Source organism: Girardinichthys multiradiatus, chromosome X, assembly GCF_021462225.1.
Source record: "Girardinichthys multiradiatus isolate DD_20200921_A chromosome X, DD_fGirMul_XY1, whole genome shotgun sequence".
NCBI lineage: Eukaryota > Metazoa > Chordata > Actinopteri > Cyprinodontiformes > Goodeidae > Girardinichthys > Girardinichthys multiradiatus.
The window spans coordinates 9,938,368-9,958,003 of record NC_061817.1 but is presented as its reverse complement, the minus strand read 5'-3'; the positions used below and the strand labels follow the sequence as shown (position 1 = coordinate 9,958,003).

Here is a 19,636-nt window from a genome sequence, read left to right as displayed (position 1 = left end):
GTCAGTTCTTACATGATTATTTCCACAATACTCATGTTGATTTGTTATATTTTGGCATTGCTTAAGATGAAGTGAAAAAAGATGTACAGTTGGAGATGAGAAGTCAGTGAAAAGGAAAATGAAGAGAAAATAGCCCCTCGAAATATCGTGCAACTAAAAAGGTAGATGTGGCCTCAAGTCCACTTGTCAAAGAGGGAATCAGTGATCAGATGCACAAGTTCAGAAACTAATCGGAGGTGTAATTTATTTTAAAAAAGCTGTGAGAATGATATTTTTAAGAGGTTTTAATATTGCTAGAGGAATATTACATGTTGATGCTTAATGACTTAAAAAAATAATTTTTGGGGTTTCTATGAGCTGACATAGGTGGATCAATGTTGTGAATGATTGTGGCAGTTTTTGTTTTACTTTTTGTTTACATTTTTCAAGTAATTTGAGGATTTGGTTATTACAGCACGGACCAAATATTTAGTCAGTACAGATTAGATTTTAAATTTAACATGTACATTTGATCATATTTACAAATTTTCTTTTTAAAATGTATTCAAGATTGTAAATCACCACTAATTTCCATATCAGAAATCAAGAAGAATGAAGCAAGTTGAAAGTTGAGTGTTGATGCTATTTTTGGAAGAATCAACACATAAAGAAATGTTCTCCCAAGATTTAAGTAGCAATGACAAATTCTCAAGGTCATAATTGAGTTAATGAAGTGCAGATTTCTATGGATATTTATATAGTGAGGTGAAAGAAGTGAAAAGAACTGCGTTCAATAGCTTGAAAATTTGCTCAATTAGATGCCCAAAATTGGGCATCTGATTGAGTTTAATCAATCAGAATGGGTATGCCATGGGTATGCCATTTTTAATAACTGCACAGTATTTCTTTTCTTGTGAGGTAGGTTTTCTTTTGCTGCATAATCTGTTCCAACGTTTTGATTTTTTTATAGTTTCTTTTTTTTTTTTGCCTTTCCATTTGCTGTGCTGCTGACACCCCTGAATTTTCCCACTCTCTGACAGTAAAGAATATTTATTTTCTATTCTAAAGAAAAAAAAGCTCTGGTAGTTTCCGAGTATGTTAGTACGTAGGCGTGCCACAACCTAACTAAGAGGAAGAAGAAATGTGGGGCGTGTCTGCAACTGAAGTTTCTGTTTCATTTCTTCCGTTCATTTCACCAGAGGTAAGACGTTCACTGTTGATTTATAAGTTGTCTTAAGCTCTTGATAACAGGAATTTAGCAAAAGATCACCATCTTGATTCCTTGCCTTGGTAAACCCATTACAGTAGAAATGCAGAAAAGAAGAAAAAAAAACAAATCTTTTTGCCGGTTTCACTAAAGTTAAAACAACAGTGCTCTGGAAAAAGGTGACCCTTTTACATAGTTCCTCTGTGCTTGCTTTTTGTCAAACTGAAATGTTTCAGGTTGTCATACAAATTTTTATATCAGACAGATAAACTGAGTAATAAATAACCAATTTTCTAAAGATGACTGAAGTTATTAAGCGAAAAAGATACAGAAACCAACCTGACCATAAGAAAACATATGACTGCTTAAATCATGAATTATCTGCGATTTACCACCTTCCGTGGAAAGCCAATATCAGTTTCACTAACCATATCCAGGCCTGTTTACTGCCAGACCTCTAGAATCCAGAAGTCTGTTAAACAGAACCTGTCTGAGAACCGGAAGTTGGCTAAAAGACCTCAAAAACAAACACATTATGCACAGACTTAAAGAAAATCAGGAACAGATTAGAAACAAAGTTATTCATATTTTTAACAGCAGCAAAGGGTTACAAAGCCATTTCAGCAAATCACGATGAGAGCCTTTATCCACAAATAGAGAAAAGAACCCAGAGCAACATCTAAAGCCCTGCAGGCCTCACTTGCCTCAGTTAAAGTCCCTGTTGATTGATTCAACAATAAAGAGACTGGGAAAAATGGCCAAAACTATTGGTGGCCAAAAAGAACACACAGGTCCGTCTCACCTTTGCCAAAAACATATGAATGATTCTCAAAATCTTTGGCAAAATACTAACTGACTCATTAGGCAAAAGTTGAAAGTTTTGAGGCGATTGTTCTGTCACATCTGGAGTAAAATTAACTGCATTTCTGAGAAAGGTCATCACACCAGCAAACTTAGTATGTGTTAGTATGACTCTCTTTCCATAATTCGAGGAAATATGAATTATGAAATATGAATTCCCATTTACGCTTTACCCCTGCACAACAGCTGCGTCCACAGGACAATATTCTAAAGCAGACCAGCAAATTCGTCTTTTGAATACCCCCAAAAAAGAAACACATAAAAGGTTCTGGAGTGGCAAAATCAAAGTCTGGACTTAAATCTGATTGAAATGCTGTGAGGGAACTTTAAATAGGCCACTAATGTTTAAAAGCCCTCTAATGTTGCTGAATCAAAACAATTCTACAAAGAAGAGTTTGGTCAGAATTCCTCCAGAGCAATGTAAAAGACTCGTTGTTGGTTATTATAAATGCTTGATGGCAGCTGTTGCCACCAAGAGCAACAAATTCACTTCTTTGGTGAAATCATCATTTGAAACTGCATTCTGTGTTTACTCAGTTTATCTTTGTGTGATATTAAGGTTTGTTTGATCTGAAACATTTAAGTGTAAGAAAAAAAAGGTCAAAATCTAAGAAATCTGTTTGGCAGAAATGCTTTTTCACAGCACTGCATTAAATACCTGATAATCACAATAAATGCAATCTCTGACAAACTGTTGTTGTTGACTATGCAAAGATTATCTTAGACAGAGGGGAACCAGATCCACCATATACTGAACCTTGAGTCTTAAAGGCTGAGGCAAACATTTTGAACACTGTTAGAATACATTTAATTTTTTTATGATATGTGTATACTTTCCTTCAAATTGTAAATGATTAACTTTTCAGGACAGACTGCATTCAGTAAGAGAAGAAAATGAAGAGAAGATCTTTCCCAAGATCCAACAGTGGGCAAGAAGATGAGGAAGGACAAAGTTGTGACAGAAAACATAGCCTCAGAAAAAGAAAGTGTGTCATCTATTGGGATCATGCTGACAAAAATGATGATGGTGATGATAATGATAATGATGATGATGATAATGAGGAAGAGGAGGAGGAGGAGCAGGAAAATTACAACCAGATACCACCACACAACTGGGATAAAGGTGTTACCAATTTTTGTATTTCATACATATATTATTGACAACAAATTTCAACGCTAAGCATTTAAAACCATATTTTATACTGAGGGATGAAAACACATATTTCCTTGGACTGAACAGCTGATGAAATGTTTGGGGAATAATCTGCATGAGCAATGGCTGCTGTGTGTGGCTTTTCTGTTTGCAAGATCTAGAACTGTGGCCTGTAATCTGTGGGACCAAAGAGGGGATGATGGATGCCAAAAAGCTGGAGAAAAGTAAGCACATCGAGTTTGTGTGAAAGAATGAATTGGATCATGACTGGGCCGCTTTGCAGTAATGTGCTTTGGAATGACAAGTTAGAGTGGTTTAGTAGGAAAAAAGCTTTTTTAGTGGATTGGGTCAACTGTGAAGCACGATGGTAGGAGTCTTATAATGTGGGGTTGTCTCCACATTATTCCACAACCAATGAAATAATGTGGACATTTATTTGTCAATATTATAGCAAAGGAAAGAGAAAACCAAAATATTTTATTCAAGGCATGAGTTTTTGCATCAGGTTTTTTTCTGGTATGTAAACTTTAAAAGCAAAATATTATCTGTAAATATTATTGCCTTTAAATCCCTTTTTAATTCTTTGTTCACATTCATTATCTATTTATAAAAAATACATGGCTTTTGTCTGCAGGTCTGAAGTGTATTGAATGTGAGGGCCGCCACTTCACCCCACCTGCCTTTGAGGACTTTGCAGGAAAAAGCTTGTCTAAAAAATGGAAAGCCACCATATACTCTGATGGAAAGCCTCTTCAATACTGGTTTGATGTAATTTCAGCTTTTTTCGGCAGCTATCAAGAAAATACCATTTCTATTTCATGGACTAACAATTATCCTTATCCCAGAAAGGTCTCCTGGTCACTAGGGGATATTTGAAAAAAAGAACCGAGAGCATCAAGGTAAATGAGCGACAGTTTGACACAATAATATTTTTTTCAATAAGACTTATTTTTCTTTTTCGAACAGACGAAAGCTCAGACATTTCAGAACAACAAAGATAAATCTGCTCATAATTTAAGACAACACGACTCTCTGGGAGGCTGTATCCTCATGGAAGAGTCAGAAGCAGAGTTTACAGAAGACTCTGAGGAAGAAGATGTTAGTGAAAGACTTCCAGGCAGTAAAAACAGGGTCTTGAGGATGGAGGAAAAGAAAGGGGGGCATGATGATAGAAATGGTGGCGACTATGTGAACTCAGACCATCAAGAAGAAAAACAAGATGATAAACTGGATCAGCATGAAATAGAAGAGGATGGGGATGCGTCTGATGACCCTAAAGACCTCTGTGCTCCTAAAAGTGATGTTTTCCACACAAAATACAATCCTTCAGTCAGTGATTGCACCATAGCTACTGAGCAATAATGGATTTGTGAATACACCTCTTTTCTTTCAGAAACTGATCCAAGATTGATCATTTCAACACCTGAGAAACTTGCACTGCAGATGAAAATGAAAGTTATGTTAAAAAGAATGTCAGTGGTAAGACGAAAAGCTTAACTTCTCCAAAAATCTTCAGCTTTCAACTGAGGTCTGTAACTGTGCTCCTATGTGTACCATCAATGCACCAAAATGCCTAAGGTAGGCTTTAGGTGCAGCCCATGGCAAGAAAAGGGAAATAGGTGGAGGGAGGAGGGTGGGGTCTGAATGTTTTAATATCAGACAAAGATAACCTGATTACTCACAAATGTAGTTTTCAATTGATGATTGAATTGTTTAATGCATATACACAGAAGGTTTTGGAGCATAATTCTTTAAGGAAATAACACTGCATCTCATTTTAATTTAAGTTTTGACTTTGGAAAAGAAAAAGGGCTGGGTGATAGTAACAAATAACAGTGAGGCTTTACACATAAAACAAAGGCTAGATGATGCTAGAGAAGGTTTATCAGAGCAAATAAAAGCTTTTAGGTTCCAAAAAAAAGGTTATAAAAATAGGAATTACAGTTAACTGACATAAGGAGAACTAATCATGGTATAGAAAAATAGGGAAAGAAGAGGGTCTGTGGACGTACACCAAAATATCAGGCAGATAACGTAAATAACCCAAACTCAGAAACTCAAAAAGCATAAACATGGTTAACCATTAAACTGATTGGAACAAAGGTGGTAAAAATAAATAAATAATTAAAAGTAAAATTCCAGAATCAGTGTTAGACAAGTTTTATTGCTTTGCAAAACTACGTTATAGTCTTAAAAATGGTAACTACTTTACATAGATATATAACTATGTCAGTTGATGTTGAAACACAACAACAGCTGTTGTGGGACTGTCATTTACTCAGTCTCTGGAGGCTTTCTGTTGAACCTGCACTCTCTCTTCTGTGTCGTTCGACAGACAAGGAGTGACTGTCCGACCACCACTATGAACCATCTAATAGAAGGTTTGTGTTGATATATCCTCATTTTCACAACTTTTTCTTGTCAGTGTTCAGGTTTGTAGTTGACTATGGTTTATGTCGATCATGTAGATCGAGTAATATGTAAAACAGCATGAAGCCCTACTTAACTGAGAACACAGCTAAGAGTTGCTAAAGAGTTATGATGTTAGGCTAGAACACCAAACACAGGCACTGATCCATAAAACAATAGGATCCAAAGAGGAATGTAGTGATAACAAGGTCTGCTTCTTAATGTGAGTTTATATGTTATACATTATGCGGTAATTTGTCTACTGAGGAGGAAAAAGTCAGACAAATGAGAGCAGTACTTTTGAGACCTAACAGACCAGCACCCTACTCAGTCTGAGGTAAATTATCTGCATTGGAGAATGACCACTTATAACAAAAATACTTTATCTAACAATTAAACATCTTTTAGCCTTTAGATAGGCACAATTTCTTACATAATCAGAAAAGCCTATATATTATTGTGTAAAAACATAATAGTGAATGGAATGGAAATGGCCTGTACTTGTATAGCGCTTTATCAACTCCCTGGAGACCTAATTTATACACCCATTCATACACACATTCACACACTGTCAGTGGGGAGCTACAATGTAGCCACAGCTGCCCTGGGGCGCACTGACAGAAGTGAGGCTGCCATACACAGGCGCCACCGAGCTGTCTGACCACCATCAGCAGGCAAGTCGGGTGAAGTGTCTTGTTCAAGGACACAACGACTTAGACGGACAGAGTGGGGGGGGGGGGGGGGGGGGGTCAATAATAGTGAATGGAAGCAGCTGAAAGTCTCACTTGTTAATACAACCAGTGTTTGTTTTACTTGTGAGGAGTTCACAGTAATTTAGCTGTCAAATAAAAATATTCTGAGGACACTGTCACAGCACTCAAATTCCATTTTGCTCATTTACAATTAGTTTTCCCACAAGTTGTGATTTTACCCTACAAATATGCTAAAGTTAGTGCTACACATGTGGTTGTTGGAATGAAATATACAGTACAAACATATATTTCCACGTAGCAGCTGCTACACCCTCAAAAATTCTCATTCCTTTGGCTCTGACATAAAGAAAAAACTTATGTAACTTAAGCTAATTCTCATGGGTCAAAACCATGCAGATATCAGGTAGCAATAGGGCAATGGCTTTGAAAGAAAGATCCACCCACCTGTTCTTTGCTCTCCGTCTTTCTGCCTTCCTTCATGTCAGGTAATGTACATAAGTGCAGTCTCTCGTTTCTCTTTGCCATACTGATCATGTCTCCAGTTCATTGGTAACGAGGATTCCTTTCCGAATCAGCTTTTAGCACTCCAGGTATTACTTGAGCAAACTCAGTGCATCTTCCTAACCACCAGCAGTTCTCTATCATGTTTGGGTCCAGGCACAAAGCAACAAAGGGTCATCTGTCTCAGAAGTCCATGCAAGTCGCCCCACACTGAAAACAGAGAGCGATCATTTATTAAATAATGTGATCCTCAGACACTGGCAGACATTTTGTACTAATAGAAAACACAAAAAGTAAAAAACCATACAAAAGAGCACTTTCCTGAAATACTTTATGCTCACAAACAACACACACAGATGCCTCTGGGGCTCATTTACATTTCCTGCAAAGTGGATCTTTGGAGGAAGTAAAAGTGCCTCCTCTAAACTTTTTCTGTGTGGGGGTGAGGTTCTAAAGGATGATTTTCAGTAAAAAGGTCATTTTAAAATTACTTGTCTGCTTTAAAATACAGTGAAATAGGATATTTAATTATCACTTATGTTTTCAACATCTTGAGCTATTGTTGCTCTACAAGTTGTCCTTGGTGTAACCAATCTACGTTTTTACCAGGTGAGTATGATAAAGAAAATTGTCCATCTGTGGAACCATCAATATCAAGTTACTTTAACTTTAACTGGGAATACATTCTGTTTTCTCTAAACAAACAATTCATGTGAGACTTTCATTTATTTATTTGACAAGCCTGGTGACATTTTCTTAGTTTTCTAAGCTTTTAAAATGTCTTTATTTAAACCACATTTTTTTCCCCGAAGGTGAGGAGAAAAAAGACAGAGCTTCACGGATGACATATTGTGAAAAGGAAAAAGACAGTGAGACAGAAGAGCTCTTAGAAATGGCAGTACCCGAGGACAGTGAAGAACCAATAGAATCTGAAACAGTAGACGTTGCCACAAACAATTGTCCCCAACCACTACCTGTTGAAGAGGAAATCCATGAATCATTGAGTGAGTTCAGAAAAAATGCAGCTGCAAGATTTGTAGAAAAGCTTTAAATTTTGAGGTGTCTAGAGTATTTTAACTTTGCAGGGCTTTCTGCTGCACCTTTGAATATGCCTGGTCAGAGCAGATATGATAATCACACAGATGTAAGCAGCTCAGACCAAATCGAGTCACAAATTCTATCAGAGACAAGGTAAATTGTAACAATCCCTTTACTTTGATCATCAAAGCATCTTAATATATTTGGACTGCCTTACAACTATTCCCTTTCCTCCCTTAAGCATCCAAGGTTCAGCCAGTGCTCATCTCTCAGATAAAGTGGAGATCTCAGCGTCGGGGGTCTTAGCTGGTTCTGATGTGAACACAATGGATTTGCATCAACTCCAGAGAGAAATGCTAAAAATGCAGCTGGACGTTTTAAGACTACAAAAGGAATATTATACTTTGAAGCTAAAGGACTTAAACTGTTACAATTGAAATGGATTGTCTCAATACAATAGGAAGATCGATACAGGACGTGATGGATACTGCAACTTTAATGAGGATTATGTGTGGGATATAATATTTTCCATAACAAGACATTACAAAAAATAGAATTTGATTATTACAACATACAACATGTTACAAAAAGATTCCACTTTCCCTGAATAGTTTCATTGGCAGAGGAAGACACAATACCATAGGAGAACCCTTTCAGTATAATCTTAGTATGTATTTTACAACGTAGCATACAAAGTGTTGTAAATTAATGAATAAATTGTTATGAGTCTAAAACTCACACATATAAGTGTTAGAAGGGAGGATTATACTGATGGATGTCCATTTAGCCAGGCTGCCACAGATTGTTTGGACAGGTCAAAAGATTTGCCACATGGCTCTTACAAGCCATTTTTATGGTACATGTGCACCACCATTTGGAATCAACACAAATGCAATCCAGATATTGCAGCAATGACTCAATAATACCAGTACTCAATTCTACATTACGTTATGCAGGTGCTTTACTCAGTTCAGCAAGCTGGATGCTTAAAACTGAAAGTGAAACTGATGGTATAACCTCTTTTCTGATTTATTTGGTTGATGATTATCAAAATGCTTGGGGGCACTCAAAGAGCATTATAACGGTATTCCCAGGTGGTCAGTTGATCTTTAAATAAAAAATGTAAAAACATTTAATAAAACTGTTGGGTGTGAGAGGCCATACAGACTCATGGATACAGGAGATCCTTCCTGCCCACAGCCATCAGCATCTACAACGGCTCTTTGAGGAAACCTTCATAATATGAGCTATAACAACATTTAATTTCCCTTTGGGATTAATAAAGTATTTTTGAATTGAATTGAATTGAATTGAATGATACCTCAACTTTTCAGAGTCATACCCAACTAACAACACAGACTATTTGTTCTTGTTTGCCAGATGCATTTCCAATGGCCTGCTCTCAGGTTAACCTGATATTTTTTTCAGGTTCTAGAAGTTAGTTGAGATAAGGAGAATGTTTCGCCAAACCAACATGCTCTTACGGTAAACTCTCAAGTAAAGAAAACAGGGCAAAATAAGAAATTGCTGATTTGGAGACTATTTCTTCACTTTCTTCAACAATAGAATGATGTCATAAAAGTAACCTACCTGATCCTGATGCAGCATTGTGAATTTACCCCATTTATCCGAATACACGTGTAGCATTTAAAAGCAACAAAGATATGACAAGACCTAATATTCCTCAAAATCCCCTTCATATCCTGACGTTTAGACCCATGTCATGTGTTTTTAAAAACACCAGCATACATGGCAAGATAGGTAACAGTGTGACAGCAGCTTTTTTTTATTTACAAATGCATTTGTTGTGTAAAATAAGCTCTAGCACAGAAACCAATCTTTAAAAAGAAAAAGTGCATTAGTAGAAAAATGCATTTTATGAATCAGTGTTATGTGGAACTACCTCAGCCATTCACGTTGTGGTTTCTGGGTTTCCTGTTGGAAGTTCCACAGACATTTTTGTAATAAAACCTGCCCTATTTGTTATTTTGGAGTCTGAAAACAAATGCCATGAAAACATTTAAGTAAAACTTCAGAAGAAGGCTTAGATGAATGCTTATTTTCTACAGTTGTTGTATTACGATGTTTTAGTTCTGTTTTTTATTGAATATGAACTGTCCATTTGACTGTTATTATTTTCTTTCAAATTATGACAATGCCCAGTAGTGTTTCCTGGTCAAAAAACAACCTCAGCACTTTAGGTGAGACATTTCTCACTATGATAACAATACATTAAATTAGCCTGTTTTGGGTTGTTTTTGACTCAAGAAATGGAGAAACCTGAACCAAAACTCAGGTAAATTCAGGCAACATGCCTATAACCTCAAAAGACGTCAACTTCAGGTGGATATATGAACATTGTTTTTTCACATTTTCTGTCATATTTTCTGTTTTGATTTAATGTGTGGGTTTTATGGGTTTTATATTTTATATTTCATGGATGACTTAAGCCAAAGTCTTTCTGTTACAACTGTCAGAAATGTTATAAGAGGAGAATTGTTAGAAGATGATTTTTTGTGCAAACAGACAATGAAGTCTTAAACTGTTTCATGTGTGTCAAAGTGGAAAAAAAAAGTTATAAAATGTTTAAAACCTTTTCATCAGATGTTAGTTGGCCCAGGGCCCTGGTCTTTTGTGAAACTATCTAACAATAAGTTATACATTTAATTTGCCAAAACAAACAGTAAAAAGTTTTCATGATCTAACAACATTATATATATAACTTTATCATGTTAGAAAACACCTTCCCAACTTTAATGAAGGATCTTAAACCTTCTCAAAAAATGAAAATATTCCCAAGAAACAGAGAAGCAGAAAAAAACAAAAGCGATGCCTTGCAAAATCCACTCATTGTCTTCCACCTATCAGAGATGGGGTTGCAGGGGCAACAGGCCCAGGAAGGAACCCCAGACATCCCTCTCCCCAGCGACATTCTCTAGCTCATTCTGGGGGATCCCAAGGCGTTCCCAGGCCAGACGGGATATATATATATACAGGTGCTGGTCATAAAATTAGAATATCATGAAAAAACTGATTTATTTCAACAATTTCTTTCAAAAAGTGAAAGTTGTATATCATATTCATTACACACAGACTGATATATTTCAAATGTTAATTATTTTAATTTTGATGATTATAACTGACAACTAATGAAAATCCCAAATTCAGTATCTCAGAAAATTTGAATATTACTCAAGACCAATACAATAAAAAGATGTTTTGAAATGTTGGCACACTGAAAAGTATGAACCTGAAAAGTATGAGCATGTACAGCACTCAGTACTTAGTTGGAGCTCCTTTTGCCTTAATCACTGCAGCAGTGCGGAATGGCATGGAGTCGATCAGTCTGTGGCATTGCTCAGGCTCTGATAGTGGCCTTCAGCTCTTCTGAATTGTTGGGTCTGGCGTATTGCATCTTTCTCTTCACAATACCCCAAAGATTTTCTATGGGGTTGAGGTCAGGCAAGTCCTGTTGGGAAATGAAAAAGTTGGTCAGCAGCAGGAAGCATCAAGTGCTCTGAAACCTCCTGGTAGACAGCTACATTGACCTTGGACCTCAGAAAACACAGTGGACCAACACCAGCAGATGACATGGCGCCCAAACCATCACTGACTGTGGAAACTTTATAACGGACCTCAAGCAATGTGGATTCTGTGCCTTTCCTCTTTTCCTCCAGACTTTGGGACCTTGATTTCCAAAAGGAAATGCTTTCATCAGAGAATATAACTTTGCACCACTCAGCAGCAGCCCAGTCCTTTTCGTCTTTAGCCCAGGCAAGACGCTTCTGACGCAGTCTCTTGTTCAAGAGTGGCTTGACACAAGGAATGCGACAGCTGAAACCCATGTCTTGCATACGTCGGTGCGTGGTGGTTCTTGAAGCACTGACTCCAGCTGCAGTCCACTGTTTGTGAATCTCCCCCACATTTTTGAATGGGCTTTGTTTCACAATCCTCTCCAGGATTGTGAACAATCCACCATCCATTGTGCGGTTATCCCTAGCTATCCCTAGTGCTTGTACACTTTTTTTCTACCGCACCTTTTACTTCCCTTCGCCTCTCTATTAATGTGCTTGTAGCTCTGTAAACAGCCAGCCTCCTTAGCAATGACCTTTTGTGTCTTGCCCTCCGTGTGCAAGGTGTCAATGGTCGTCTTTTGGACAACTGTCAAGTCAGCAATCTTCCCCATGATTGTGTAGGCTACAGAACCAGACTGAGAGACCATTTAAAGGCATTTGCAGGTGTTTTGAGCTAATTAGCTAATTAGAGTGTGGCACCAGATGTCTTTAATATTGAACCATTTCACAATATTCAAATTTTCTTAGATACTGAATTTGAGGTTTTCATTAGATGTCTGTTATAATCATCAAAATTAAAAGAAATAAACATTTGAAATATATCAGTCTGTGTAATGAATGAATATAATATACAAGTTTCACTTTTTGAATGGAATTACTGAAATAAATCAGTTTTTTCATGATATTAAAATTTTATGACCAGTATCTATAGTTCCTCCATCAAGTTCTGGGTCTTCCACTGGGTCTCCTCACAGCTGGACATGCTTGGAAAACCTCCAGAGGGAGGTGCACAGGGGTATCCTAATCAGATGCCCAAACCACCTCAACTGAATTCTTTCGATGCAGAGAAGCAACGGATCTATTTTGAGCTCTCCCCAGATGATGGAGCCCCTTATCCTAATTCTAAGGCCAAGCCGGCCACCCTGCAGAGGAACCTCATTTCAGCCAATTAGTTTAGTTTATTTAACAGACAGACTCAAGGTCCAAATAGAAAAAACTTTTAAGACTCGCATACCAGTGTTTCAACAAAAATGACTGGTAGCGTATGTGCACTGGCTGAAGGATTTGACAATACTAGAATAAGACTGTTCTGGGAGCTGTCCAGACAACACAAACTTATACACCAAGGTTCTCCTGAGTGCCTGAAATGTCCTGACATGTGCATTATAGAACATCTCACTTGCACTACTGGACCGAGGTATCTTAAACAGAATAAAGGTGTACAATAAGCTTTAAATAGATTGATCTTTACATCATTTGAGCAAATGTGAAACTTCCTTGCTAGAGTGTTTGTCTGGGCATACAATATGCGACGCTGCCGATATATGTCATTATCATCATCTAGTTGGTCTGTGATGCAATGACCCAGATATTTAATCTTTTTACAAACATTTAACTTTTGCCCCGAGAGGCAAAAGTCTGGAAAACCAAGATCTTTGTCCCCTTTAGTCTTACATATTAACATGACACTTTTCTTAGCATTATACTGCACACCATATCTCAACCCATAGACAAAGCAGACATTCAGCAACTGCTAGAAGCCAGCACTACTGGGAGAGAGAACAGCCAGCTCATCAGCATACATGAAATGATTAACCAGCATATTACCGATCATACATCCAGTTTTACAGTTGTTTAGTTGATTTGACAATTCATCCATGTACAGGTTAAACAGGGCTGGAGAGAGAAGTCCACCCTGATGCACACCATTACTCACACCAAAACAGGCAGACAGTATTGCCCCATTTTACATGCATCCTGTAGACTAGGGTTCTTATAATACTGTCTGGGACACCTCTTTGTTTTAATTTATCAAATAATTTAAAGTGGTTGACCCGATCAAATGCCTTAGAGGCATCAATAAACCCAATTAAGACGGAAGACTTCAGGCCATAAATATAGAAGTCGGTGCCCAACTTGGCTTTGAAACCAAATTGATTATCTGTTGTACAAATAAACTGATTAGGACGATTGAGCAGTATTTGCTCCAGTCCTTTAGATATTGAACTAGCTAAGGCTATTGGCCTGTAGTTATACAGACTTCCTACCTTGCCAGTTTTATCCTTAATTACAGGGACGAGAAAATAAAGAGTCAGGTTTGTGACCCAAGCTGTCCATGGGTCACAAACCCAGAGAAACACATGGCAAACACCACAGCAACTTTTTGACTAGCATACATCAGATGTTCATCCGAACCTGTTGCCTTATTATCAGACAACTGTGCTATAGCTTGCTGAACTTCATTAGGAGTGATTATCATTATAACTCTCTTAGGAATACTTCCGATTTTATAGGGAGCACTTCTAACACAGTTAAATAAGGCAGAATAATGTTGTCTCCAGAGCTCTACTATATTGTCATTTCCACATACACCCTCAATGACACTGTGAAGTAATGTTGTAGACCTGTTTAGTGCTCCCACCTCATTCCAAAAGCCAGTAACATTATTACGAAGAAGTTTTTCACCCATCAGGTCCACTCTCATGCTCTGTTCATATTTAGCAATTTACCAAATGGCATATTTATCCATTGCACCTGTGGACTTTTTGTAGTCCAGAATAGGCCCATCTCTGGGTCTACCTGCTTCCGCCCACATCTTATATACCTGTTTAGCTTCTGCATGGTACGCCGCCACATGCTTGTTCCAGCCTGGCTTGATGTTATTAGACTTTGCACATGTGAGGTATGATCTAGTGCTCTCACAATACCATCATACATAGCACAAAAATCTTTACAATGAGAATTATCATTGCAATTAACATCTGAGCACATGATAGCTTGTAGAGGAAGTCTTAAATTACATCAGTCTTCATACACTATGTTACCAGGTCATCTCTTGAATTTGAACCATTGCAATTTCACTTTAGAGCCATTATTTACACCTTTTCTCAACTCTGAAAGACATTCAATGTCCGGCATCATTAAAAATGGTACATGACCTGATATAGATCACTCATACAGAATTTCTATTGATTTTACAACAGCATGGTCATTAGCAGTGCTATTGCAATGGTCAAGCCATGTTGTGGTATGCCATGCTTCACTTATGTAGGTATGCAGGATCTTGTTTTTTTGGTCATGATGATACCTTATGACCACAGGTGAGGGTCGGTAAGTAGATAGACTGCTATACTGAGAACTTTGCTTTTTAGCTCAGCTCTTTCTTCACCACAACCGGATCAGTGCAAGCATTACTGCAGATGAAGCCCCAATCTGTCTGTCCATCTCCTATTCCATCCTACCGTAATTCGTGAACAAGACCCCAAGATACTTTATTCCTCTGCTTGAGGCAGAGACTGACCACCAACCCATGGGGTCAGTCCACTTTTTCCCTGTCGAGACCCATGGTCTAAGACTTTAAAGAGCTGACTTTCATCCTGGCCGCTTCACACTCAGTAGCGAACCACTTCAGTGCATGTTGGAGGTCATTGCCTGAAGAAGCCAACAAAATCATCTGTGAAAATCAAACATGAGATCCTAAAGTTCCCAAACCAGACACCCTCCTCTCCACGACTACGCCTTCAGATCCTGTCCATGAACACCACAAACAGGGTTGGTGACATGGGGCAGCCCTGGTGGAGTTCAACAAGCACTGGGAACAAACTCCTCTTTGTGATGAGAAAGCAGACACAGTTCCTGCCTTGGATATAAAAGGCTTGTAGCCCTTAAAAGCCACCCAGATACCCCATACTTCCACAGTAACCGCACAGAATACCTTGCGGAACATAGTCATAGGCCTTTTCCAGATCCACAAAACACATGCAGACCGGAGAAGCATACTCCCATGACCCCTTCAAGAATTCTGCGAAGGTAAAAAAATTGGTCCACTGTACCACAACCAACACAAATGTCACAATGTTCCTCCTGGATCCAAGCTTCAACAATTAGTCAGAGCCTCCTCTTCAACACATCAGAGTAAGCTTTCCCAGGGAGGCTGAAAAGTATGATCCCTCAATAATTAGACCACACTCTCCGGTCCCCTTTCATAAAACCTTTAGACCACCACCCTAGGCTGACACTTCAATGGTGTTTTCCCAGTACTCCATATAACATTTAAAAGCTGTGTCAACCATGACAGCCCTGCGATGTGCAGAGCCTTCAGAAACTCAGGCCGAATCTCATCCACACCTGGTGCCCTGCCGTGAGGGAGCTTTTAAACTACATCAGCGACCTCTGCCACAGTGAAAGAATCACATTCTCCCGAGTCTTCACAGAACACAGTGACCGGATTGAGGAGATCCCTCAAAGTGCTCCCTTCACCACTTGTGGTGTCCTCAGTCCAGGTCTGCAGTTCCCCTCCCAAAGCATACACAGCTTTGGATGATCCCTGTTTCCCATTTCTGAGTTGTCAAACGGTTTTCCAGAACTTCCTTAAGGCTGACCAAATGTCTCTGTCCATGGTCTCTCCAAATTCCTCATGCCCAAGATTTTGCGTCAGCGGGTCCTTTGGTTGCCACTGTGACAAGCGGTGATAATCTTCAGGCCACAGGTCCTGAAAGCTGCATCTGCAATGAACGTCTTGAATATTGTCCATTCCAATTCCATGTCCCCAACCTCCCTTGGGACATGAGTGACATTCTCCTAGAGGTGTTAATTGAAGATCTCTCGAACACATTCTGCCGCCAGATGTTCCCAGCTCACCTTCACCGCCTGTTTGGGTTTTCCAGGTCTGTCCGACAACCTCCCCTGCCACCAGATCCAACTCATTACCAGGTGGTTATCGGTTGACAGCTCTGCCTCTCTCTTCACGAGTGTCCAAGATGTAACGCCGCAGGTCTGATGATACGATAACATAATTTCACCAACCTTTGGCCCAAGATGGCCTGAAGTACACCAACTCACCCTCTATTGAACTGCCACCTTAACGTGGTGGAGGGTTTGGGTACTCCTATGATCCTGACTGCTTTGTTTCAAGGAGCTTTAGCTCCTGGTAGCCCCTCCTGTGACAAATTGGCCTCAGGGGAGGAGTCAGACTAAGAGCGGTTCAATGATTCCGATGATATGGCTGACCACAGGAAGAGGCAAACCTCACCCAGATTATGGAGACCAGGGTACCCTCCTGGAACGAGGCCTGAGGGAGAACCTCGTCGGCAAGTGCCTGGTGGTCAAGCATTGGCTCCTGGCCATGCCATGACCAGCATAAAGAAGCTACAGGATGTCCCCTTTGTGCCGGCCTGCCACCTGCGGAGAGGAATATCGGGATCGGGTGCACTGCAAGTTGGATAGCAGGCAAGGGCGGAAGTCTTGGTGTGGTAATTTCAGGCGACCATGCAAAATATTTTTTTTAATTTACATTTTGACACATTACAGCCACAAACCTGAATGGATTTTATTGAGATTTTATGTAATAGGATGACTTTAGAATGGAAGGAAAACCAAACATGATCATGATCATAATTTCTACAAATACAAATCTGGAAAGTGTGGTGGGAATTTGTGCTCAGCCCTTGTTCTGTTAAGGTCCAGAGGTTTCTTATAGAACATTAGTGAACAAACAGACTGCTCAACCTTTAAACATCTCACAGAGTAGTTCAGTCATCTCAAAATGGAGAGACTGCACAACTGCAAGACTACCATGGCTTGGTTGCTAAGGTTAGAAAATCTGTTGACAGAGGTCGGTAGCAATTAGTGACATTTATTTGAGTACTTTTATTAGAAAAATATACTGCTAGGAGTAGTTTTACTAAACCATACTTTTTACTTCTACTTGAGTATCATTATTTAGAGTGACGCTACTCTTCTTTCAGTGCAGCTTCTGGCTACCTTTCCCACCTCTACTTGCTACCCTGGATTAAGAACATGTTTTAACCAAAAATGTGCTGAACACAGACACACACCTACACAGGTTTTCCAAAAGTGAGACATCTTGTTAGAACAATAAATCTTGTGTACGAACGTTATCAGCCTGCTGTGCCTTTTGGAGAACAACTGAATGTACAGTAAACAGTAAGTATTGTTACTGGAAGTATTTGCACTGCTCTTACATATTTATATTTTACTTTATATATGCTTCAAATCTATATTATAACACATAGATTTAAATCATCTGTAAACAATGTAGAATGATTTATACCAGCTTGTCTCAAATGTAGTCCTAATGCCAAGAAAGCATAGAAAAGGTAAAAAAATTCTGTTTTTTGTCACATATGAGTCAAAAATATTTGTGTCAACTAGAATAAAGGTTTCATTCATCAATGTTTCAGCAGCCCTTCACTCAGTGCACAATACTCTGGTTGAGGTCTGACTGGCATAAACATGTATGATTTTACAGTATAGATAAGCAAATGTGTCCAGATTAAAATAATAATAAAAACCAGCCCTTTAATTTAGCTCCAAATCATAAGATGGGAACCCGATACAAACTTCAACAACAACCACTGCTAGAATTTTAGTGATTACACTACACACTACATGGCATGCCAAGGTACTCAACATACAATTAAGCCATTGAAAAAATGTTCAGAGAAAAAGTTTTTGCCTCATGGCACTCCTTATGGTGTGCTGCCCTGGACAAAAAGCCATAGTGCAGATTTCAAAAACAGTCACCATGTGACCAAAATCTAACGCTGTACATCACCCCGAACAAATCATCCGAAAAGTGAATTAAGGTGTTGGCAGCTCTATGCTGTGGGACAGGGAAACTAGTTGATAAGAATATGGACGGAGCTAAATCTGGGGCAATGCTAGAAAAATTACCCTAAACATATACAGAGCTGCACAAAATTAATTAAGATTAATTATGTAAGTAAGTAAATAAAGTTTATTTGTTAAGCGCCGTTCTCAGATAAAACCATCACAAAGCCCTAAAAAGAAAACCAATCAAATAACAAAATAAGTGCCATAAAAAAAACAAGATACAATAGAACATACAATAAAAATAAACATTCAATAGAAAGCCTGTTTAAACAGGAAAGTTTGTAACTGCTTTTAAAAAGAGTCCACAGAATCAACTAAACAAAGCTGTAGAGGGAGACTATTCTACAGCCTTAGTGCCACAGACTGGAAGGCTCGGTCCCCCTTGGCCTTCAGTCTGGTGAGCAGAACAACTAGAAAATGTTGAACCTCTCAATGAAGACGACGAGCAGCAGTATATTTTGTGAGCAGATCAGATAAGTAATCTGGGGCCTGGCAGTGTAATGCTCTGTATGTTAATGTGAGAATTTTAAAACGAACTCTAAAGTCTATTGGTAGCCAATTTAAAAAGTATAAAACGGGGGTAATGTGAGCTCGCTTGCTAGAGCATGCGAGAAGTCTGGCCGCAGCATTTTGTATGGCTTGGAAGCGTAAGAGGGATGATTTATACAAACCAATAAATAGGGCATTACAATAATCTAAATGCAATGATACAAATCCATGGATTATTCTTTCCAGTTCTGCTGAAGAGACCATATGTCGCAGTTTACAAATATTCCTTAAATGAAAGAAACAGGAACAAGACAAAGATTTTATATTCAAGTCAAAGCCCATAGAGGAGTCAAATATTACACCAATATTTTGAATACTGAACTTAAGGGTTGGACAAACAGAGGCAAAAGCCTGACTAATTTTTGTATGTAGTTCAGGAGGAGCTATAATCATGGATTCAATCTTTTTAGTGTTTAAAACAAGGTAACTGCTAGAGCCAGTCACTGATCTGCGATTGACATTGAACTAGGGTGGACAACCTATCCAGCTGATAAGGCTTAAAAGACATGTAAAGTTGAATGTCATCTGCATAGAAATGATATGCAATGCCATTAAAAGATTGAATGATGCCAGGTAAAGGAAGAATATAAAAAGCAAATAACGGACTCAGAACCGACCCCTGTGGAATAATATTTATGTGTTAGAATATGTCAGAATCCAGACCTAACTAGTTGGGAATCCGTGGCAAACATTTATGTTTACAGACAGTCTAGGCCAAACCTTTCAGCCCCTGGACATGCAAAACTAGACATACTCCAAAAGACTGCAATATGTGTTGATATATCACATACACCCC

General features: G+C 38.6%; 1 protein-coding gene across 1 annotated transcript; it reads left to right on the top strand.

The window, feature by feature from the left end:
• Positions 1 to 2,917: 2,917 nt before the first annotated feature.
• Positions 2,918 to 9,161, top strand: LOC124863551 (dentin matrix acidic phosphoprotein 1-like). The gene is made up of 10 exons (XM_047357969.1): positions 2,918 to 3,170; positions 3,356 to 3,424; positions 3,835 to 3,968; positions 4,046 to 4,099; positions 4,167 to 4,497; positions 4,594 to 4,679; positions 5,536 to 5,581; positions 7,636 to 7,827; positions 7,909 to 8,014; positions 8,103 to 9,161. Exons 1-10 carry the CDS (start codon positions 2,942 to 2,944, stop codon positions 8,296 to 8,298), a joined length of 1,443 nt encoding a protein of 480 aa, XP_047213925.1. The 5' UTR covers positions 2,918 to 2,941; the 3' UTR covers positions 8,299 to 9,161.
• The last annotated feature ends 10,475 nt before the right edge of the window (positions 9,162 to 19,636 follow it).

What these genes read in the sequence shown, in the direction of transcription:
- LOC124863551 (XM_047357969.1), top strand. Translation starts at nt 2,942, where the DNA reads ATGAAGAGAAGATCTTTCCCAAGATCCAACAGTGGGCAAGAAGATGAG. An exon ending in TGCCAAAAAGCTGGAGAAAA is followed by an intron (nt 3,425 to 3,834) that starts GTAAGCACATCG and finishes TTTTGTCTGCAG; the next exon opens with GTCTGAAGTGTATTGAATGT. An exon ending in CTCTTCAATACTGGTTTGAT is followed by an intron (nt 3,969 to 4,045) that starts GTAATTTCAGCT and finishes TCCTTATCCCAG; the next exon opens with AAAGGTCTCCTGGTCACTAG.